This window comes from Amblyraja radiata, chromosome 8 (assembly GCF_010909765.2).
Source record: "Amblyraja radiata isolate CabotCenter1 chromosome 8, sAmbRad1.1.pri, whole genome shotgun sequence".
NCBI classification, from domain to species: Eukaryota; Metazoa; Chordata; class Chondrichthyes; order Rajiformes; family Rajidae; genus Amblyraja; species Amblyraja radiata.
The window spans coordinates 35,424,004-35,449,442 of record NC_045963.1 but is presented as its reverse complement, the minus strand read 5'-3'; the positions used below and the strand labels follow the sequence as shown (position 1 = coordinate 35,449,442).

At 46.8% G+C, this 25,439-nt stretch overlaps 1 protein-coding gene across 2 annotated transcripts in view; it reads right to left on the bottom strand.

Moving 5' to 3' along the window:
* The window catches only part of thada (THADA armadillo repeat containing), a 350,054-nt gene that overhangs the window by 55,259 nt on the left and 269,356 nt on the right, over window positions 1-25,439 (bottom strand). For both annotated transcript variants that reach the window (XM_033025547.1, XM_033025548.1), the window contains 2 exons: window positions 19,738-20,168; window positions 18,525-18,649 (listed from right to left, as the gene is read on the bottom strand). In XM_033025547.1, the coding sequence (XP_032881438.1) occupies window positions 18,525-18,649; window positions 19,738-20,168 (556 nt within the window). The remainder of the gene's footprint in view (window positions 1-18,524; window positions 18,650-19,737; window positions 20,169-25,439) is intronic.

The following is a 25,439-nucleotide window of genomic DNA, read 5'->3' as shown; positions in this document are numbered from 1 at the left end:
AACAGTGCAATATTTAATACAAAGCAGGCTCTTCATTGTACTGGGCATCCAAAATATCAGTTCGGAAATGTATAATACTGCCACTGGTATGGGGCTCTGCATTTTGTGGAACAGGACAAAGACTTGACAACACTTTGCAGCAAAGTAGACCCCAGGGCACAATTCACACAAAAATAATCATGCACTTGGTGACAACATCAAAGGTGATACACTCTAACATCTCTGCATTGGAAAGAAATGTTTAGTAATTGTCAGTTTCAATGGACCTCTTCAGCTGACACCTCCTCTGTCTCTAAGCAACTTTTCTGGTGCTGATCTCTGTGACGGTGTAATAAAAGGCATGTTAGGAGCTGTTAATCGCCCAAGTCAATTCAATTACCCTCAAAGTTATCAAATCGCAGGAAGATGTGTGTAAAACAGATCGTACCTGGGTCAGGCTCCAACGGGGGAAATCAAATCCTTCCCAAGCAAATGCACTCTATTTTATTACAAAGACCTAATGTATCCCATTGATTGTTTTATTGTGGCTTAGACATTTGGGTATTCTGACATTTGTCTGTGGCAGCAAATGTTAGCCTCACTTCGCAAACATCCAAGATATAAGGGAGTGTGAGATGATTCACTCAACTGGTAAATTTCATCAAGCGCTCGCTCTTCACTTCACAGTTCAATTTTTTAAACTACCTTCCCATCATTAAGAAAGCTGGTATTGTTTTACCACAAACACATGCAACACACTCACACACACACATGCAACACTCACACACACACATGCAACACACACACACACACATGCAACACACTCACACATGCAGCACTCACACACACACGCGCAGCACTCACACACACACACGCAGAACACTCACACACACACATGCAACACACTCACATACACATGCAACACACTCACACACGCACATGCAACACACTCACACACACACATGCAACACACACACACACACATGCAACGCACTCACACACACATGCAACACACTCACACACACATGCAACACACTCACACACACACATGCAACACACTCACACACACACATGCAACACACTCACCACACACATGCAACACACTCACACACACACATGCAACACACTCACACACACACATGCAGCACACTCACACACACATGCAACACACTCACACACATGCAGCACACTCACACACACACATGCAACACACTCACACACACATGCAACACACTCACACACACATGCAACACACTCACACACACACATGCAACACACTCACACACAAACATGCAACACACTCACACACACACATGCAACACACTCACACACACACACACATGCAACACACACACACACACACACATGCAACACACTCACACATGCAGCACTCACACACACACACGCGCAGCACTCACACACACACACGCAGAACACTCACACACACACATGCAACACACTCACACACGCATGCAACACACTCACACACACATGCAACACACTCACACTCACATGCAACACACTCACACACACATGCAACACTCACACACACATGCAACACACACACACATGCAACACACTCACACACACACATGCAACACTCACACACACACACATGCAACACTCACACACACAGACACATGCAACACTCACACACACAAACACATGCAACACTCACACACAAACACATGCAACACACTCACACACACATGCAACACACTCACACACAAGCAACACACACACACGTGCAACACTCACACACACATGCAACACTCACACACACATGCAACACACTCACACACACACATGCAACACTCACACACACATGCAACACTCACACACACATGCAACACACTCACACACACATGCAACACACACACATATGCAACACACTCACACACACATGCAACACACACACATGCAGCACACTCACACACACATGCAACACACACACACACACGCAACACAATCACACACACACAGATGCAACACACTCACACACACATGCAACACACTCACACACACATACAGATGCAACACACTCACACACACATGCAACACACTCACACACACATGCAACACACTCACACACACATGCAACACTCATACACACATACATGCAACACACACACATATGCAACACTCATACACACACATGCAACACACACACATGCAACACATACACACACACATGCAACACATACACACACAGGCAACACTCATACACACACACACATGCGACACACACACGCATGCAACACACAAACACATGCAACACTCACACACACAAACACATGCAACACACTCACACACACACACACGCAACACATTGACACATGCAACACACACACACACACACATGCAACACTCACACACACATGCAACAATCACACACACATGCAACACACTCACACACACACATGCAACACACTCACACACACACACACATGCAACACACACACACACATGCAACACACACACACATGCAACATACTCACACCCACATGCAACACACTCACACACACACATGCAACACTCACACACACATGCAACACTCACACACACACACATGCATCACACTCACACACACACATGTAACACACTCACACACACATGCAACACACTCACACATGCAACACACTCACACACACATGCGACACACACACACACACATGCAACACACTCACACACACACATGCAACACACACACACACATGCAACACACTCACATGCAACACACTCACACACGCATGCAACACACTCACACACATGCAACACACTCACACTCACATGTAACACACTCACACACACATGCAACACACACACACATGCAACACACTCACACACACACATGCAACACACTCACACACACACACACATGCAACTCACACACAGACACATGCAACACTCACACACACAAACACATGCAACACTCACACACAAACACATGCAACACACTCACATGCAACACACTCACACACAAGCAACACACACACACACACACACATGCAACACTCACACACACATGCAACACTCACACACACATGCAACACACTCACACACACACATGCAACACTCACACACACATGCAACACACTCACACACACACATGCAACACACTCACACACATGCAACACACTCACACACACATGCAACACACACACATGCAGCACACTCACACACATGCAACACACACACACGCAGCACACTCACACACACACACAGATGCAACACACTCACACACACATGCAACACACTCACACGCACATACAGATGCAACACACTCACACACACATGCAACACACTCACACACACATGCAACACACTCACACACACACATGCAACACTCATACACACACACATGCAACACACACATATGCAACACTCATACACACACACATGCAACACACACACATGCAACACATACACACACATGCAACACATACACACACACACACACAGGCAACACTCATACACACACACACATGCAACACACACACATGCAACACTCACACACAAACACATGCATCACTCACACACACAAACACATGCAACACTCACACACACACATGCAACACACACACACATGCAACACATTGACACACATGCAACACACACACACACACATGCAACACTCACACACACATGCAACACTCACACACACACATGCAACACACTCACACACACACATGCAACACTCACACACACATGCAACACACTCACACACACACATGCAACACACACACACATGCAACACACACACACACACATGCAACATACTCACACACACATGCAACACACTCACACACACACATGCAACACTCACACACACATGCAACACTCACACACACACACACACGCAGCACACTCACACACACACACATGCAACACACTCACACACACATGCAACACACTCACACATGCAGCACACACACATGCAACACTCACACACACATGCAGCACACGCATGCAACACACACATACACATGCAACTCACACACAGATGCAACACACTCACACACACATGCAACACACTCACACACACAGATGCAACACACTCACACACACATGCAACACTCACACACACATGCAACACACTCACACACACATGCAACACACACACACACACACATGCAACACTCATACACACACACATGCAACACACACACACATGCAACACTCATACACACACACATGCAACACACACACATGCAACACGCACGCACACACATGCAACACACACACACGCATGCAACACACGCATGCAACACACGCATGCAACACACACACACACACACACACACACACACACACACACACACACACACACACACACACACACACACACACACACACACACACACACACAGTGTTTGTATAATATTACTCTGAATCGACTTAATGAATAGGTGGTAGAGATGCAGTTTGACAAAGTTACATTATCCAAAGCTTATTTCAAGCCAGGAAATTAAATACGATGGAAAATAAATTGTTCTAGGATTCAATCACAGAATTGAGAATCTGTGATGGATTTGAGATGAAATGATTGAACCTATTTTTGCATCTCCTATGCCACTGGATTACCACAGTGGTGCAGCAGTGGAGTTGCTACCTTACAGCGCCAGAGACCCAGGTTCGATCCTGACTACGGGTGCATTCGATAGGGAGCTTGTACGTTCTCCTTGTGACCTGTGTTGGTTACTTCCCACACTCCAAACAGGTGCAGGTTTGTAGGTTAATTGTCTTTGGTACGAATAGCAAACAGGCCCTTCGGCCCACCGAGTCAACACCGAACAGCGATCCCCGTGCACCAATACTATCCTACACACAAGGGACAATTTACAATTCTTGCTAAAGCCAATTAACTTACAAACCTGTACGTCTCAGAGAAAACCCACGCGGTCACAGGGAAATCTTACAAACTCCATACAGACAGAACCCGTAATCAGGAAGTGATTACGTAAGTGACCCGTAATCTGGCACTGTAAGGCAGTAGCTCCAGTTGCAATCACAACCTAACCCAAACCCAAACCCTAGCCTTAACCCTAGCCCTAACCCTAACCCTAACTCTAGGTTGATAGGCTTGGTATGTATAAATTGTCCCTAGCTTGTGTGGGATAGTGTGCGGGGGAATCGCTGGTCGGTGCGGACTCGATGGGCCGAAGGGCACTGTATCCCTGAACTAAATGTGACACAGGGGCCGCAAGAGTTGGATTCGAACCCCAAATGTTCTGCCTGCTCCTCATGGGAACTAAACAGTTGGCCACGAGTTGTCCCAGAGGCAGATCTGTCTTCCAATGGTCTCTCCAAACCCCCAGAGGCAGCCGGCTTTTCAACCGGGTACGGGCAATGTTGTCAATGTACCAGTGCCACCCACCTGCTCCGGCCACTGAGTCTAATTACCCACCACCCATTTTGAAGCAAGGCAAGGGGGAGATGGGGGGGCGGGGAGGGGGGGTGTTGTTCCCAAAGTCTGCATTTATCCAATTGTCAATGTTACTAAAACAGATGATGTGGCCTTTGTGTAGTACTATTAGTGATTTCTAGGTCCACAAATGGGGGGCATCGGGGAAAATGGGGGGGGGGGGGTTGGAGAATGGGAGAAGGGAGAGAGAGGGGGAGAAGGGGATGTGAGGGGAGGGGGTAGTGGATAAGGGGGAGAAGAGTAGAGCGGGGAGAAGGGAGGAGAGGGGGACACCCCCCATATGTGGACCCAGCTTGTGACAGCTAGATCCCACTAACAACTCGTGACCAGCAGTTTAGTTCCCATGAGGAGCAGGCAGAAGCTAGGGTTAGGGTTAGGGTTAGGGCTAGGGTTTGGGTTAGGGCTAGGGTTAGGGTTAGGGTTAGGGTTAGGGCAAGGGTTAGGGTTTGGGTTTGGGCCAGGGTTAGGGTTAGGGTTAGGGTTAGGGCAAGGGTTAGGGTTTGGGTTTGGGTTAGGGTTAGGGCTAGGGTTAGGGTTAGGGTTAGGGCAAGAGTTAGGGTTTGGGTTTCCTCCCACTCCAAAGGCGCACAGGTTTGTATAAAGTGTCCGTTGCGTGTGTGGGATAGTGTGTGGGGGATCGCTGGTCGCAGGCTGGGTCCACAAATGGGGGGGCATCGGGGAAAGTGGGGGGGGGGGGTGGAGAATGGGAGAAGGGAGGGAGAGGGGGAGAAGGGGATGTGAGGGGAGGACGTGTAGTGGATAAGGGGGAGAAGAGTGGAGCGGGGAGAAGGGAGGAAGAGGGGGGAAGGGAAGAACGGGGGGAGAGAGGAGGGGAGAAGGGGAGGGGAAGTGGAGAAGGAGGGATGGGGACAGGAGGGGGGATGAGGGGAGAGGGGAGTTCAGTCTACACTCACTGAATCCATCCCGGTGAAAAGTTATAGAGACGGTGATGGGATCTGGAAGCGGACCAATATGTATATAAATAAAACTGAACGACTCAGACATCTTTTCATTTGCACAATTGATTTTATTGTATTAATTTTAATATATTAAAGTTTAAATTCCATGCATTGAAGGAAGAATATTTTACAGCCCATCTGCGGTCCCTAACCCCAACCCTAACCCTGCGTCACCCACAGGACAGCATACGTCAGCGTGTGACAGGGCGCACGACATGATGAGACACCCAAATGTCGCCCCAGGATTTTGAACATTCCAAAATCCTGGGGTGACAGGGAAGCGCCGCACGTTACCGCGCGTCACCACGCGTCACCACGCGTCACACCAACGTCACCACGCGACAACCTCTTTTTAGGCGGTTGCCTAAATGTCGCCCAAATGACGCCCAAGTGGGACAGGCCCTTTAGACCCGTGTCATATGCAAAATAGTATTTAATGCAGGTGATATAAAACAAGGCTTATAGTCATCTTGCAAATAGTTCAAACATTTGGAATCAGTATCTCAGCACGTGAAGTAGCTTTTAATCAATTTCTATCAACTTAATACGTAAAATGTTACACTGATAGAATTTGTATGTAAAATCCATCTCCAAACAGGAAAATTCGACAAACTATAATTTAGTAAAAAAGAGGTTTGGAAAGTGCAATCATATGGATGTCAGAAACAAATATTTTTCATTTTTAATTTGGTTTAGATTTAAATTATTTTTACTTTGCTATTAATTCCTTCCATAAAAAACACAAATTGTTCAGATTATTTATGAGGTTTATTGACAGAAATGTTGTCTTATTATCAAACCTCACTGATTTTATGCAATTAATATAAATAATGTGTTCTTGATTTAACAAATAGAATTTTGGTGCATGCAAAATTATGAATTTGAATCTATTTTACTTGGTAGTTTTCAGCATAAAAGAGAATTCAATCGTTTTTTAAAAGATGTCAAATCGTCCATCAACAGGTTTAACAGTTAATTTGTATTTATTTTGATCCAATGGGTAACTGCAACTACAAGCCCATCCAAAATTGTTTCCTGTGGTATTCTTGTGGCAGTTCCAATAATTGCAAAATCTGGATGTTTATTACAAACATTAACAAGGGCACTGAAGAATTACCAAATAGCAGGAGGATGGGCTGTTGGGGACTTTTGAGAAATTCATTAGGAAGGGGTGTTATTTCTCACACTTGCGACATGCGTCTACTATCTGTATCCGCTGAGTCATTGTTGTTGACAGAAACCTGACATCAGTCTCAAGAAGGGTCTCGACCCAAAACGTCACCCATTCCTTCTCTCCAGAGATGCTGCCTGAGTTACTCCAGCTTTTTGTGTCTATCTTTGGATTAAACCAGCATCTGCAGTTCTTTTCTACACATCTTTGCATGCAATGAACCCCTAGTCTGCCAACTGTCCTCCAACTCTCTACTGTCAGCAAATTCTTGCTTGGTAATGACGGTTTTCAATACCCAGAAATAAATTTCTGTGCCAATTCCTCTAACCACTGTCTAGAAATTCCTCCTCTTGGTCGCTAGCTGAGGTCAGCTCAATGCCATCTTCCCAAATAGCTTTGCAACTGGTAGCAAACAGGATGAGAACTAAATAAAACAATATTTACTTAGGTTTTTTTTCTGCACTTTCAATGATAATAATCTTCAGAGCAATGTTATAACATGATTCATGTCAGTGGTTGGACAATGACTTGCCACATAACCTGTCCACACCCTCAATAATCTGTGTGGTATGTGCTGCAGGCAAATTATTTTTCAGTGCTATGTTATATAACCAAAGTCACATCACGTTGTAACTTTCCCTAACAATTAGGTCAATATTGTGTGCTTTTGCATGTTAGAATTGGGCTTCTGAATGCAACCCACACCATGAATAAAGATTCCTTGTGCTACAGAACAGAACTTTCACAATGCAATGTGCTATGTCATTTTCAGATAGTTTCTGTTTGTTTTGGAACTGTCAAGTGCTGCCATAAGGTTAACCTGTAATATTAGTTCCGTTTTCTTCTTTCCACACATACTGTCTGATGTGCTGGGTAATTCCAACATTCCCAAGTTCACAGCTCACTAAAGGTGGCAGCAGAAGTAGGTAGGGTGGCAAAGAATGCATGTGGTATGCTCACCTTAATCATAATCATAATTAAAACCATACTTTATTAGCCAAGTATGTTTTGCAACGTACGTGGAATTTGATCTGCCATACAGTTATATCATTAAAAAGCAACAAAACACCCAAAATACATTTTAACATAAATATCCACCACAGTTACTCCTCCACATTCCTCACTATGATGGAAGGTGAAAAAAAGTTCAATCTCTTCCCTTCTTTGTTCTCTCGCGGTCGGGGGCTTCAAGCCTTCCGTTGACGGACAATCTTGGCTCCCGTAGCCGACAGAGATCGAGCCCTCTGCATCGGGGCGATCAAGCTCTCGCATTGGGGAGGATCTCAGCTCCCCCGCGCCAGGCGATCGGACCCCAGGTCAGGTCTGGTCGAAAATCTGCATCGTTTGGAGCTTCCCGACATCGGTCTCTACCTGAGACTGCGAGCTCCTCGATGGTGTAACCCGCAGGCTGCGGTTTGAGCGTAGATCCCAGGCAAGGGATCGGCTCCGATGGTAAGTCCATGTCCCCGAGGTGGGGCTCAAAGTCAGTCCCGAGCAAGGCCTCCAGCTCCATGATATTAGGCCACAGAGCGAGCGACCAGAGATATGATCAGGAAAACAATCACATCTCCGGCAAGGTAAGAGATTGAAAAAAATGTTCCCCCGACCCCCTCCCCCACCCCCCACATAAAACAAACCATAGACCATTAACACATACTTTTAAAACACGCTAAAAATAACCAAAAAAATAGACAAAAAGACAGACTGTTGGCGAGGTTGCCATCGTGCTAGCGGCATTGAATATAAGAGTAAGGAAGTTATGATGCAGGTCTATAGGACTTTGGCAAGCTTTGTAAAGGGTGCAGAACAGCATTACCAAAATGCCGCCAGGATTAGAGGGTTTCTGCTACATGGAAAGAACTTGGATTATTTTCTCTGGAGCTTCAGAGGTCGAGGGAAGACGTCATAGAAGTCATAGAGTCATAGAGTGATACAGTGTGGAAACAGGTCCTTCAGCCCAACTTGCCCACACCGGCCAACATGTCCCAGCTACACTAGTCCCACTTGCCTGCGCTTGGTCCATATCCATCTTTCCTATAACATGGTGCCCAGAACTGAACACAATATTCTAAATGCGGTCTCACCAACGTCTTATACAACTGCAACATGACCTCCCAACTTCGATACTCTATACTCTAACTGATGTGCCAAAAGCCTTTTTGACCACCTTATCTACCTGCGACTCAACCTTCAAGGAACCATGCACCTGCACTCCTAGATCCCTCTGCTCTATCCCTCCCACTCCTAGATCCCTCTGCCCAGAGGCCTACCATTCACTGTGTAGGTCCTGCCCTTGTTAGACGTCCCAAAATGCAACACCTCACACTTCTCAGTATTAAATTCCATCATGGCCTACACGTGCACCTATTTTCTATATTTCTATATCATATCATATCATCATCATATCTATCTATATTTAAAACTGTGCGTGTGTGCGTGTGTGCGTGTGTGCGTGTGGGTGTGTGGGTGTGTGTGGGTGTGTGTCATTTTGACTTTGGAATGTATCTCCTCGATACCCAGATGCAAAAACGCAGAGATTTTTACAATTTTGGTAGGGATTTAACTTACAATTTCATAAATGCACTCCTCTCTAAATTCGGTCAATTATTTCCCCAGATTTTGAAAAACGTTGTTCACAAAACTCACTTTTTAAAATATAAGATTAGATTAGATTAGATTAGATCCTTTATTTGTCATTCAGACCTTTCGGTCTGAACGAAATGTCGTTGCCTGCAGCCATACATATAATAATAAACAACAAAACAAACAATAAACACAAATTAACATCCACCACAGTGATATCACCAGGCACCTCCTCACTGTGATGGAGGCAAAAGTCTTAAAGTTACTGTATCTTCCCTCCTCATTCTCCCTCTGCGCAGAGGCGATATGATGTTACCCCACCGGGCGATGGTAAGTCAGTCCCGCGGCTCAACCGAGCTCCGGGGCCCGGGGTGGTCGAAGCTGCCGCCCTCCAGTCCAGCGGACGCAGCTGTTGCCGCGGGAGCTCCGGAAAACAGGCACCAGCCTGTGACCTGCGAGCTCCCGACGATGTCGTCCACTGGCCCGCGGCCGAGCCCCGGATTCAGGTTGCCACCGCCGGAACGCCGCCTCAGCCACAGGAGCACCGTCTCAGCCCCGAGTCGTGCCGCCGCCACCGGAGCACCGTCTCAGCCCCGAGTCGGGTCGCCCTCACCGGAGCACACTCAGTCCCGAGTCGTGCCGCTGCCACTGGAACGCCGCCGCAGCTCGAAGACGGCCAGCCTCGCGTTGTAAGTCCTGGCTGGCTCTGCTTCTGGAGCCTCGAGGTCGGTCGCAGTTGGAGGCCGCCAGCTCCGCCATTAGGCCTCAGCGCAGACGAAAGCAGAGAAGGGGGGATACGACAGAGAGAGTCGCATTCCCCCGAAGGGAGAGACAGAAAACCATGTTTCAGACCCCCACACACATAACACAACTAACATTTGACTAAAACAAGACAAAAAAAAAAAAAAAAAAAAAAAATTAAGACAGACGGACTGCAGGCGAGCCTCAGCCGTTCAACAGCGCCACCACTTCCGGATAATCGCCACTTGCCAGCTGCTGACGTCACAATGCCCACATGCCCATCAATCCAGGCCAACATGCCTCCTGCCCCCCCCCCCCGCTGTGGATTAAAGGCGCAGAAAGATCGAAAAGGTCTGCAGAACAAAGATTCTGTTCTACTATAGGATCTTTGCCTCACGCGCTGAACCTTCTTCTCATAAGTTCTGCAGAACAAAGATTCTACAGCTCCGTTCCGCTAGCGCTGAACGTTCTCCTCACAGCCGGCGGAGCCCCGCCCACCTGCGCTCTCATTCCAGATGTGAGTTTCCAGAGTCAGAAGCCGCTTCTCTCTCTCTCCTCTATTGGCAGCCTGGCTCCCATTCACCCCCCCCCCCCCTCTCACCTCTTCTCATCTCCTCCCCTCTCTCCCCTCTCCTCTCTACCAAAGATCCTATACCGCTTTAGGATCTTTGCTCTCTCCCCTTCACCCCCCCCCCCTTCCCGGCCCGGCTCTGTTACGCTGGCGGAAGCCACGATCGGCTGGTCCCCCCGCTGCTTTTCACCGTCCTCAGATCGCTCCGTGCCTCGCTCAGGCTGTCGACCCACCCCTCTCCTATCTTTCGCTCTCTCTCCCTCCCCTCTCTCTCTCCCTCCCCCTCTCTTCCCCCTCTCCTCTCTCCCTACCCTCTCTCTGCCTTCCCCCTCACTCTCTCCCCGCTCTCTCTCTCTCTCTCTCTCTTCCTCCCCTCCCTCTCTCTCTCCACCCTCCCTCTCTCTCCCCCCTTTCCTCTCCCCCAACCCCCTGCCCTGCCCCACCCTCCCCTAAACCCCCTTCCCCCCTCCACATAGCACAAAGTCTTAACACAAACATCCCCACACAGCAGGATCAAAGTTCCCCACTGTGAGGGAAGGCTCCACAATTCAGTCATCCTCCTCTGTTGTCGCCACTACGGGCGACCCGATGTTCAGGCCCGCTCGCCGGGGTGATGGAAGTCCAAAGTCGGGACTGGAGGACGTCCTCAGCGGCTTGGACATCCGAGTCGGCCACCTCCTACCGGAGTCCGCAGCTCCCGAAGTCTATCGCGAAGTTGTTGCCGACACAAAACGTCACGTTCCTTTTCTCCAGCGGTGCTGCCTGACCCGCGGAGTTACTCCAATTTTGTGCGTCTATCTACAGTACAAACCAGTATCTGCAGTGCCAAGCCGGGCAAAATGACTCGGCGTTTAGGTTGCCCGGCGGCACTTTGGATGGCCAATGGCACCCGGGCAACCACTAATTTCGAGCCCTGCATGTTGATGGCATCATCACATGTACAGCTCCTTGTGCCTTTACTTAAACAGATGACCTGGATATTATTACATTGTTTTGTTGCAAATCGTGGGACAGGCCCAACATGACAGTGACCGGAAGTGGCGGCGCTGCCTTGCAGCTGCGGCTCGCCTGCAGTCCGTTTTGTCTTTTCTTTTTTTGTTTATTTTTGTCCCGTTTCAGCGGGGCTGTGGCGGCATTCCGGCAGCCTGACTTCGGGACTGTGGTGGCGTTGCGGCAGCGGCGGCCCGACTTCGGGGCTGTGGCGGCGTTCCGGCGGCCCGACTTCGGGGCTATGACGGCGTTCCGGCGGCGGCGACCCGACTTCGGGGCTGTGACGGCGTTCCGGCGGCGGCGACCCGATTTCGGGGCTGTGACGGCGTTCCGGCGGCGGCGACCCGATTTCGGAGCCTCAGAGGCTCGGCCGCGGGCCCAGTGGACGATAGCGTCGGGAGCTCGCCAGTCCGGGGCTCCCGCAACCACAGCTTCATCCGCTGGACTGGAGGACGGCAGCTCTGGCAGCTTCGACCGCCCCGGGCCGCGGAGTTTGAACCGGCCCGTTCGATGAGCTCGGATTCAGCCGCGGGACTCGCTTACCATCACCCGGCGGGGTCACAACATCGGAGGCCTGGATCGCCTCGGGGCAGAGGGAGAGCAAGGTGGGAAGAGACAAGGACTTTGGGACTTTTGCCTTCCATCACAGTGAGGAGGTGCCTGGTGGACTCACTGTGTTGGATGTTAAACTGTGTTGAGTGTGTGTTTTGTTATTTTATTCTATGTTATGACTGCAAGGTTAAACCATTTTGTTGTACTGTAAATGTGCAATGACAATAAAGTTGAATCTAATCTAAAATCTAATCTGTAGGCAGAGGCTGCCATCAATGCGGGACATCCCCCGTGCTCTCCCCTCATAATTTTACCTACTCCAACCAACACATACTAATTCACCTGCCTCAATCCATCCATTCTGCACCGATTGCCTTCTAAACCCCCCCCCCCCCCACCCCCCGCCGGCTATCCACCCCGTACTGATTCACACACCCCCCCCCCCTCCCTGACCCAATTGCGCTGGAAATGTCTTCAGAGCTAACATTATGTTTGATAACGGAATGCAATCAAATATGTTTTAATTCCCAATGTTATTATTTGTTTTAGTCCATAAAGATGGATTAATTAAATTGTGAACACGTGAAACATTAAAACCGCAGTGTTCGATTGTCACTGCTACCGTTGACACGTTATTACAGAATTCATTTTAACGGCAAATCAATGCTCTTAATATGGAGTATCAGTACTGTAGTTATTTAAATGAGCAACATTCACAATTATACGTTGGATTTATCCAGGTTTTACTTCTACAGTCGATCATATACATCACAAATTTGGTCAGGAGATATTTCAGTTGAAATTTTACCGTTAATTCTGAAGTGGGAATGATGGAAACAGCGTTTATCAATAATTTTTTTTAATCTGGTATACAAACTGGGTATCTTCATTGCTGTTCACAACACGTACATCTAATCTGAATGTCCGGTAATGTGGCGTTTTGACACCTTTAAACATACTACCAAAAGAACATTTGCTGCAGTTATGTCCTTTGGCCATCTCTTGTCAGTTAGTGTAACGTTTAACCTGGAAGTTGGGTATAGTCGGTTTTAACAGCTATTATCATAAAATGCCTATAGAAATTTCCTTGTAACCTGTATATTTTGTTGTGGATAAATTATGTGTGAAGCGAGAGTGTTTCTGTACCAATAGCAATAACGACCCATGCTATGGCCATGTCATGGTAATCTTTGGTCCTTCACAGAAAACATACTTGCATCAATCTGTCGTGTGCATGGTTAAGCATATATGTTACCATGGTCCAGGATTTATTGACACAGGTTGATCATACGCTGAATAATCCAACCACATTTTAGTTAGGAAGTGGAAAAAACTAATAGAAATTGCATTCATTGCAATGTGTAAAAAGAGTTGAGATACTGTATTATAATTTTGCTGCATGTCATTGTGGTATATATCATGTCTTGATTGGTGAATATGTTTAGTTTGTGACTTTATTTGAAGCAGAAATAATATGTGAATGCTTCATTGACCATAATTCCGACTGGTAACTATGCACTTTAGTCTGAGCACATTATTGCACGCGTCATGCAAACCGCCTTAAATGACCACCTAAACTGTCATTTGGCAACCTAAAAAGCTGCCTAGGTTGCCCGGATGGCCACAGGGAAAAAAAATTAAGTGAGAGCCCTGCCATGTGTAGCACTGGTTTCTAACGCATTGACCATAAATCACCTGCTAGTTTCAATTTTCACTGACTGAAGTGTAAAGGGCTTCAAGTCTGAAATCGTGCCCGATCTGGAGTCCCATCTGAATCATCCATTTCTAACTACGTCACATATTTGTGCTATCCCCTTACAGATAGTACCGACAAAGGTCTCTTTGCGTCCCCTTTTTATTTTAGTTTAGAGAGACAGCATGGAAACAGGTCCCGCGGCTGTTACAGTTGTACAGGACATTGATAAGGCTGCATGTAGAGTATTGTGTTCAGCTTTGGTCACCCTGTTATAGGAAAGCTTCTTCCCTACAGCCATCAGGCTATTAAACACAACAACAAATAAGCTCTGAACTGCAACAGACTATTATTATTATTATTGCACTATATTTGTTATTTATTGATTATATGTGTGCATGTTTATACACACACTGAACTTGTTTTCTTCTCCCGTTATGTACTATGTTTACATATTCTGTTGTGCTGCAGCAAGTAAGAATTTTATTGTCCTATCTGGGACATATAACAATAAAACACTCTTGGCTCTTGATCAAGCTGGAAAAGGTGCACCCATGGAACTAGTGTGAATCGGTGATTGATGGTCCGAGTGGACTCGGTGAGTGGAAGGGCCTGTTTCCATGCTGATTCTCAGAACTAAACTAAACTATGCCAAGGCTGGTGGATGGGATTAGCAGCATTTAGGTTTGTCACAAATCTGTTGACTCAATAAGCTGAATCACTTTCTCCTGTTGACACCAATAAATGATTACGCCCTAGGTACACAAAATTGCTGGGGAAACTCAGCGGGTGCAGCAGCATCTATGGAGCGAAGGAAATGATTACGCCCTCATTTGTGCCCTGTTAATGTAATGGTGAAAACAATGATCCACGTATAATCTTCGTGTGAGTGTGTCTGCGTGCGTGTAGGGGAGGATATGTAGGGGAGGATATGTAGGGGAGGATATGTAGGGGTGGATATGTAGGGGAGGATATGTATGGGTGGAATATTGTGTAGGGGAGGATATGTAGGGGAGGATATGTAGGGGAGGATTATTGTACTTCCGGTGGCGCTGGTGCCAGCAGCCTCCACCTACAGCCCGGTATCTTTTTGTTTTTTTATTTATTTAGTTATGTTAAAGTGTGTTTTTTTGTGTTTTTTTTGTGTTTTTATGTGGGGGAAGAGGGTACGGTGCGGGGGATACCATCCTTCAGCCGCTTCCTGGTGAGGACGCGACTATTATTCGAGTCGCGTCCTCGCCCCCCCCCCAGCGGCCTACCTACTGGATTGGCGCGGCCTTTCCTGCCGGGATCGACCAGAGCTCCAGCAGCGGCGGGACAGCGCTGTAACATCGCGGGGCTGGCGATGCCTTACCGGGGATCGCCGTCTGGAGCCCGGAGTGCTGGACCTGCTGCACCGACATCATGGAGCTGCGGTTTGCGGAGCTCCCAACGCAGGCGGCGCTGATGGACAGCGCGGGGTCCTGCGACTCTGTCCGGCTCGGCCTGCGGACTCGGGAGCTGCGGACTCCGGCTGCGGGAGGCGGCTGATTGGGAGGTCCGGGCCGCTGAGGAGGAGGATGTTCACTGTCGGGGATCGGCGTCGGCATCGGCGTTCCACCAGCCCGGCGTGAGGGCCTGAACATCGGGCCACCCGGGGCGGCGACTGCGGGTGCTAGGAAGGCCTCGACCACGAGTGAACATCTGGGAAGAACGGAGGGGAGGCTGGCTGGACTATGGTGCCTTCCTCACCTTGGTGCCACTGTGTTATGTTGTGTCGTGGACTTTCAGTGTTTGTGCTTTTTTTTAAATTCTATTTTATTTTTAATGTTTTATTATTTATTATTATTTATTTATTTTTATGATACTGCCTTGTAAGGGAAATTCATTTCGTTGTCTCTAACTGAGACAATGACAATAAATTTGAATACAATACAATACAATATTAATGATCTGGATGAGGGAATTGAAGGATGCTAGGAGACTGCAAGGTGACTTGGATAGGCTGGGTGAGTGGGCAAATGTTTGGCAGATGCAGTATAATGTGGATAAATAATGTGAGGTTATCCATTTTGGTGGCAAAAACAGGAAAGCAGACTATTATCTAAATGGTGGCCGACTAGGAAAAGGGGAGATGCAGCGAGACCTGGGTGTCATGGTACACCAGTCATTGAAAGTGGGCATGCAGGTGCAGCAGGCAGTGAAGAAAGCGAATGGTATGTTAGCTTTCATAGCAAAAGGATTTGAGTATAGGAGCAGGGAGGTTCTACTGCAGTTGTACAGGGTCTTGGTGAGACCACACCTGGAGTATTGCGTACAGTTTTGGTCTCCAAATCTGAGGAAGGACATTATTGCCATAGAGGGAGTGCAGAGAAGGTTCACCAGACTGATTCCTGGGATGTCAGGACTGTCTTATGAAGAAAGACTGGATAGACTTGGTTTATACTCTCTAGAATTTAGGAGATTGAGAGGGGATCTTATAGAAACTTACAAAATTCTTAAGGGGTTGGACAGGCTAGATGCAGGAAGATTGCTCCCGATGTTGGGGAAGTCCAGGACAAGGGGTCACAGCTTAAGGATAAGGGGGAAATCCTTTAAAACCGAGATGAGAAGAACTTTTTTCACACAGAGAGTGGTGAATCTCTGGAACTCTCTGCCACAGAGGGTAGTCAAGGCCAGTTAATTGGCTATATTTAAGTTAGATGTGGCCCTTGTGGCTAAGGGGATCAGAGGGTATGGAGAGAAGGCAGGTACGGGATACTGAGTTGGATGATCAGCCATGATCATATTGAATGGCGGTGCAGGCTCGAAGGGCCGAATGGCCTACTCCTGCACCTAATTTCTATGTTTCTATGTAATACAATACAATATGGTGTGCATTGGGGCAGCACAGTGGCTCAGCGGTAGAGTTGTTGTCTTACAGCGCCTGGGACCTGGGTTCAATCCAGTTGAAAGTTTGTATGTTCTCCCTGTGACCACGTGGGTTTCCTCCGAGTTCTCTGGTTTCCTCCCACATCCCAAAGACGTATAGGTTTGCAGGTTAATTGGTTTCTGTGCCTAGGATAGAACTGGTGTATCGATGTTCGCTGGTCAGCGCAGATTTGGTGGGCGGAAGGGCCTGGTTCCACGCTCATTCTCTAAACTATGAGTGGAGAGCTGGAAAGGATGGTGTAATATGACCTTTCTGCACGTCTAACAACTTGGGGCAAAACACTGAGGGACTTTCTAATGGCTCTCGTTTAAAGGATTGTCCCAAGAAATATTTATCTTTTATCAGTTACTGAACTTCCAAAGTTTTTCTGCTGTTTCTTGTCCATTTGTGCACCTGCAATTTGCAAAGAGGGCAAGTGGCATAGGCCAATATTTTGTTTTTATTTTGCATTTATTTACATTATAAGTTGAAAGAGAAAGGGTAAGAATAGATTCAGTAATTATCACATCCGTGCACATTTAATGAAAGTAACTATGTGTGAGGTGAACTTGCATGGAGTTGGCAGATAATCCTATGTCTGGCCTTAGTAACTTTCCAGCTCAAAAATGTAGTAGTGATAAAACTCAAGGTCTAAAATTTACTATGGTATTTGGTATTGCAAAGAAAAATATACGGACGGCTGAAAACAACATATTTTTTTCAGGCTTCGTGCCGCACCTACCTTTTCAAAAACACTCCAGATTTCTGAACGAGTCCTTGAGCACAGCAAACACAAAGATATGCTGCTACAATGATAGTCACGGTAAACACTTTCATTAAATTGCAGTTCTCGATTCCCGACCGAGTGTTCAGATTGCAAAAAGCAAGTAACTTGAATGTCAACACCAGAGGCATATCAAATATCTTAAGATTCATGCATGTTTGCTCAAGTTGAAGTATTGAAGAATACCTGCTTTTTGTGGTGTCTGCCAATGACAAGATCCACCTGAGAAGTTTGGCTTCACTCATCACTGAATCGTTCACTATCCAAGGAAAGAGTCCCTCCATATCCAAGTGGCACAATATTTTCAGCACCTGGAATATTTGACATAGCAATTAGTTAAAAAAATATGCACATAAGCTGTGCTAGGTTTCAAGTAGACGCCAACGTCATTTATTTGAACACTTTTAGATTGTGCTCTTTGGTCTATTGGTTTAGTAAAGTGATCCATTTGAGTAGTCAATGAGAGTACTTTCAGCGACTGCTTCTTTCATGACTTTAAAATCTTTTTTGGAATAAATTTAAGAGATATAAAGCGGAAACAGCCCACCGAGTCCGCACCGAACAGCGATCACCCCGTACAAGAGCGCTATCCTACACACTAGGGACAATTTACAAATTTTACCCACGCCAATTAATCTACAAACGTGTACGTCTTTGGAGTGTGGGAGGAAAACGAAGCATCCGGAGAAAACCCACGCAGTTACAGGGAGAACATAACAAACTCCGCACTGACAAATAGATACAAAATACCAGTGTAACCCAGCAGGTCAGGCAACATCTCTGGAGAAAAGGGATAGGTGACGTTTTGGGATGGAACCCTTCTTTAGACCCCATAGTCAGGATCGAACCCGGGTGACTGGCAATGTGAGGCAGCAATTCTTCCGTTGCACCACTGTGCCGCCTTTAACTTACTTTGTTACATAAAACGAATAGGGTGGCTACTGTTCCATTTTGTTTGTAAAAACCCTGTCCCACGGTACGAGTTCATTCCAAGAGCTCTCCCGAGTTTGCCATGGTCCGAACTTGGAGATTTACCGTAATGGCCGCTCGTCGGTACTCGGGGCTCTCATGGACATTTTTTAACATGTTGAAAAATCTTCACGAGTCTTCCCATGCATACCTGCCGTTAGCGGGTCTTCCCGAGTACCTGTCGTTAGCGGTACGAGTCGCTAAGAGACGTCCCCGAGCTCCGACGTACCCGCTACGTTCATTCTCCGTGCTTACCACAAGTTTTTTTTTAAATAAACTCGGGAGAGCTCTTGGAATGAACTCGTACCGTGGGACAGGGCTATAAGGCTTCTAAATAAATATGCAAAAGTTTAAATTTATATTTGAGATACTCTGTGATTCTTTAATTCTTAGCGCTATGGCGTGTTACTATATCAAGATAATCCCTCACCTTGGCAAGACAAGCTGGGTGTTTTTCTTGCACTGCTAGCTTTTTCAAAGTGTCCTCAATTCCTGATAAGAGGAACAGTACATTCTCATCTGTCTCTCTGGCCTGGAGGAAATCTTTCTCTTCCAGCCAAAACAACACTGTCTCCAGGGTCAGCAAACGTACTTCAAGAAACTCTGAGTGTAGAAGATGAGGAAGGAGTAGACGGGGCTGAACATCAGCACTTTCAGAAGCCAATTTGCAGATGGCATCCCTCGACAGTGACTTTGGTCGCAGAGAAACTGATTTTGCCACTACAGACAAAGTTAGCTTGGTGATGCTTTTTTGCCACTGAATGAGTCCAGGTGCTGGTAGAAACTTTTGACTGTCTTTAAATAGTTCTGACTCCAGTATAATGTGGTGGGCAATCTGCCAGAAGTCCAGAATCTGTGGGTCTGAAAGAAAGCATTTATTAGTTAGAGCTGCATTGCTATAACAGGAAGCACTTTGCTATGCATTGTCAGTTTAATACATTACATGATATTTTGAAAGGTAAATTTAAAGCAACATTCATAGATACGACCTTCTGACTTCAGGTGGAGTACATGCCAAAATTAGCATCAATGGTGCAAAGTGGAAATCAGATTCAGATTCAGATTCAGATTCAATTTTAATTGTCACTGTCAGTGTACAGTACAGAGACAACGAAATGGTTGAAAGCTTCAAGTTGCTTGCGTTAATATTACCAACCACATTGGACCAACGTTATGGACCAACCACATTGATGCGATAGCCAGGAAGGCGCACTGATGCATCCACTTCCTAAGGAGACGGTGGAAATTCAGCTTGTCCCCAATGACTCTTACAAAATTCTTCAGCTGCACCATAGAAAGCACTGTCAGATTGCATCACTGCTTGGTTTGGGAACAGCTCTGCCTAAGAGTGCAAGAAAATGCAGGGTTGGTAGATGGACTCCAGTCCATCACACAGACCAGACTTCCCATGGTAAACACAAAATGCTGGAGTAACTCAGCGGGTGACATTTCGGGTCGAGACCCTTCTTCAAACTGATTTCAGACTTCCCACCATTTACTCCATCTGCACTTCACACTGCCTCGGAAAAGCAGCCAACATAACTAAAGACTCATCCCAACTCGGCCATTCCCTCTTCCCCTTGCTCCCGTCTGGCAGAACGTACAAAAGCTTGAAAATGTGCATCACCAGACTCAGGAACAGCTTCTCTCCCCTCAATTTTCAGGCTTCTGAATGGTCCTTCCCTAAGCCAGAGTACTGTCTGATTCACTTCTGCTGCATTGCAAGCATTGGACTTTGTCTATGAAACTGATGTGCTACAATGTTGGGGACCATATTCTGCACTATGTACCTTTGCCATTACTATATCTATTGTTCTTGAGTTTGGCTTGATTGTACTTATGTATTTGGAAAGCCTACAACACAAAGCTTTTCTCTATACCTCGGTGCAGGTGACAATAATAAACCTAAAGCTATTATTGTGACACATTTATTTGGAAATGATTCCACTTCCATTCACCTCCTGTAAGCTACGCCAACCAATACATTTTGCACCCTTGAAATTAGGGCGTTTTACATTTTGCCCACTCAGTGGTAATTTGCATCTATATCGTCACCCCACTCTTCGGAGTAGGCTGAAAGGTTGCATGCTTGAGAACAGGGAGCCCTTTGATCAGTCTGAAGAAGTGTCCCGACCTAAAGCGTCACCTATCCATTCCCTCCAGAGATGCTCCCTGACCTGTTGAGTTTCTTCAGCACTTTGGTGTTGTACTCAAGATCCCAGCGTCTGCACAACCTTGTTTCTTCATCACTGGATGATCACCCATGACGTGCCAGCACCAATCATTGTCCTGATGACACCATCAGAGTAATATTGTTACTTGATACACCAATCATTCTACCAGAGTGCTGTGAAGATCAGAAATGACACAAAGACCGATATTGAATACTTTTTTATTGTCACATGTTGAGAAGTCACAGTGAAATTCTTTGCTTGCATATCAACAATTTAAAAAAAATCTGCTCTTGAAATGTTGCCACTTCTGGTAAACCTAGGTTTCTTGTCCACTGCCAGTTTCCGCTGAAAAGTAGCAGTGATCCTTCCCCTTGAACTACTCCCTTGTTATTCTTTGTAACTGCTTTAGAAAGCTAGGCCGTTACTTTAATTGTGAACCATGAACTCTGCTGAGTGACAAGTGATCCCAGAAGCAGCAGAGTCAAATGGGCCAAACCACTTCCTGCAATGTACGGACCTGCTATGAAATGATATGAAGTGAAAGAGGAAAATAAAATATCACACAGGATCTGCCAGTTACCCATTCTTGAAACTTGATCATTAAACTCCAAAGGCAACATTCCAGGCTATTCAGAGGAGACATTTAAGCTAAGTGCTTTTTCTAAAATGCTACCTGCATGTAAATCTCAGTTGGTAAATATTTCCCACTCCCCTTAGTCAGGAAGTTGGACACATTTCCACTATGTCCACCCTCAAAAACCTTTACAGCCCTAGCTTTAACTGTTCATGGACATCATCCCGTCTCTAACAAGAGTACCATTCAGGCAAGAGTGTAGTTTAGTTTTAAGATACAATGCCGAAACAGGTCTTTCACCCACCGAGTCCACGCCGACCAGTGATCCCCGCACACAAACACGATCCTACACACTTGGGATAATTTACAATTTACGGACGCCTATTAACCTACAAACCTGTAGGTCTTTGGAGTATGGGAGGAAAACAGGGAAAAGCCACGTGGTCACAGGGAGAATGTACAAACTCCATACAGACAGCACCCTAGGTCAGGATCTAACCTGGGTCTCTGGCGCTGTAAGGCAGCAACTCTACCGCTGCGCCATCGTGCCATCATCAAGGTAAACAGGGTGATGTTACCACTCAAACCTTTTTAGCAGACGTGGCTGTCCTGGAGATTGTTCGTTCAGCCGCCACAGGTTTTTGGAGTCCATGATCAACGTCATACAAGACCTGAAAAGTGGTGGAGTAATTCAGAGGGCCAGACAACATCCCTGAAGCACATGGGCATGTGACATTTCAGGTCAGGACCCTTTTTCCTTGTTTCCTCATACAAGACAATTTTGCTTTTACATGCAGGAACCACCATCCAATGTTGGCAATCATTCCTCGGACAAGCATTAGATGTTTTGGATTTAAAACCACCAGAGCCTTGTGCTGTTGAGGTTAACTCAGTTTGCTGACTACTTCAACAATTCTTGCTGATGTCTAATTCCTTCCAGTTTAGCCACCCAGAATTAAAATTGGAGTCTCAAAAATTCCAGGTCTAATGTTGAATTCAGAAGTTTCCCAATAATGTAAAATGCCACAAACTCATCCCCCGCTTGACGTTTTCCAACCCACCACTCCCGCAATCCTCAAAATTACTCCCATTGGTTTAAGAAGAATGAAACAGAAAAGATCCTAACCGGGCATAAGGTTGATATAGAGTTCAAATTAATGGGGAACAATCCTGAACGAAAGGGAACACAGTTAGAAAGATAAGGGAGCAGTTAGTTCAAACAGGCACTTGGGAATTTCTTCACGAATCCCTGGAAATCTCTGGAACGTTATTGAATCTCTGCAAATCTCTACCCTGCGGAGTTGTGGAACCTGGATCAGTGAAGGTAATTTAAAAGGAGGTGGATAGATTTTTGAAAGGTGGGGAAAATGAGGGCTATGGAACACTGTCTTCACTGACATTTTCAATCTCTCACTGGCCCAGGGTGTTGTCCCCACTTGCCTCAAGACATCAACCATCGTGCCAGTGCCCAAACAGTCAGCCACAGGGAGTCTCAACGATTTCCGCCCAGTGGCACTCATCCCTGTCATTGCTAAGTGCTTTGAGCGGCTGATCTTGGCTCACCTCAAAGCCAGCCTCCCCCCCACACTGTACCCCCATCAGTTTGCCTACCGGGCCAACAGGTCTACAGAGGATGCCATATCGGCGGCTCTACACTCTGCCCTGACCCACCTGGACAACAACAACTCCTACATCAGGTTGCTGTTCATTGATTTCAGCTCTGCCTTTAACACTGTCATCCCCGCCAGCTTGATCACCAAACTCAGCGGACTTGGCATCTCCACCTCCCTCTGCAACTGGACACTGGATTTCCTCACCAACAGACCACAGTTTGTTAGGGTCAACAACCTCACCTCCTCCACTATAACACTGAACACCGGCGTGTCACAGGGCTGTGTGCTCAGCCCTCCTCTACTCCCTCTTCACCCACGACTGCATCCCTAAGTACGGATCCAACGCCATCATTAAGTTTGCTGACGACACCACGGTGGTAGGACTGATCAGTGACAACGATGAGTCAGCCTACAGAGAGGAGGTCCAGCACCTGACAACCTGGTGTGCCAACAATAACCTCGTCCTCAACTCCAAGAAGACGAAGGAAATTATTGTTGACTTCAGGAAGGTCAGAGGAGGCAGTCATACCCCCATCCATATAAACGGGACTGAGGTGGAGCGCATCTCCAGCTACAAATTCCTCGGGGTACATATCTCGGAGGATTTGTCCTGGTCCCTCAACACCTCCAAGCTGATCAAAAAGGCACAGCAGCGCCTTTACTTCCTGAGGAGGCTCAAGAAAGCCCACCTGTCCCCCCAGATACTGACCAACTTCTACCGGTGTACCATCGAGAGCATCCTGACCACCTGCTTCACGGTATGGTACAGCAGCTGCACTGTTGCGGACAGGAAGGCACTACAACGGGTGGTGAAAACCGCGCAGCACATCATCGGTGCCCCGCTCCCTGCCGTGGATGCCCTCCACCGAAAACGGTGTCTGAGACGGGCTGGGAAGATCATTAAAGACCCCTCCCACCCCAACCATGGACTGTTTGCCCTCCTCCCATCAGGGAGACGGTACAGGAGCCTCAGGCCTCGTACCAGCAGGATGAGGAACAGCTTCTACAATTATACCATCACATTGCTGAACTCGGATTCCCGCCGATAGATTTCTCCGGTCCCTTCGTCCCCATTGTTTAATTATTCTGTATTTTTGATTATTCTGTATCTTCTTTTTTTTTAATTTCTATATTGCACTACTACTACGGACTGACGCAAAACTGCATTTCGTTGTACCCATACTTAGTATTTGTGCAATGACATTAAAGTTGAATTGAAAAAAACTGGCACACAGGAAGAGTTGCGAACTGGGGCAGATCACCATGATGTATTGAAAGGCAGGGCAGGCTAGAGGGGCCAAGTAGTCTACTCCAGCTCCTACATTCATGAGTTCCTGTGCGTACGGTGGGCCTGGCAGCCTGTATGTCTCTTCCCAAAGTGACACGGATTTTCAAGCCTCTTCTTGAGATCAGCAGGGCCAAGGTTTTCAGTCAGACAGGTGATGGCGAACTACATGTCTTTCAATGTAATTTGTTCTCTCTTTGCAGAAGGGTTAATTGTTTTGATAATCAAAGATTAAGATAGTGTAAATGCATTGTTTTTCAAGACATTCTGCACAGTTGGGCAGCACCGTGGGTGGCTCAGTAACGCAGCAGTAGAGTTGCTGCCTTACAGCACCAGACACCCGGGTTCAATCCTGACAAAGTCTATACGGAGGTTGTATGTTTTCCCTGTGACCGCGAGGGTTTTCTCCGGGTGCTCCGGTTTTCTCCGGGTGCTCCGGTTTTCTCCCCCAATCCAAACACGCACAGGTTTGGAGGGTAATTGGCT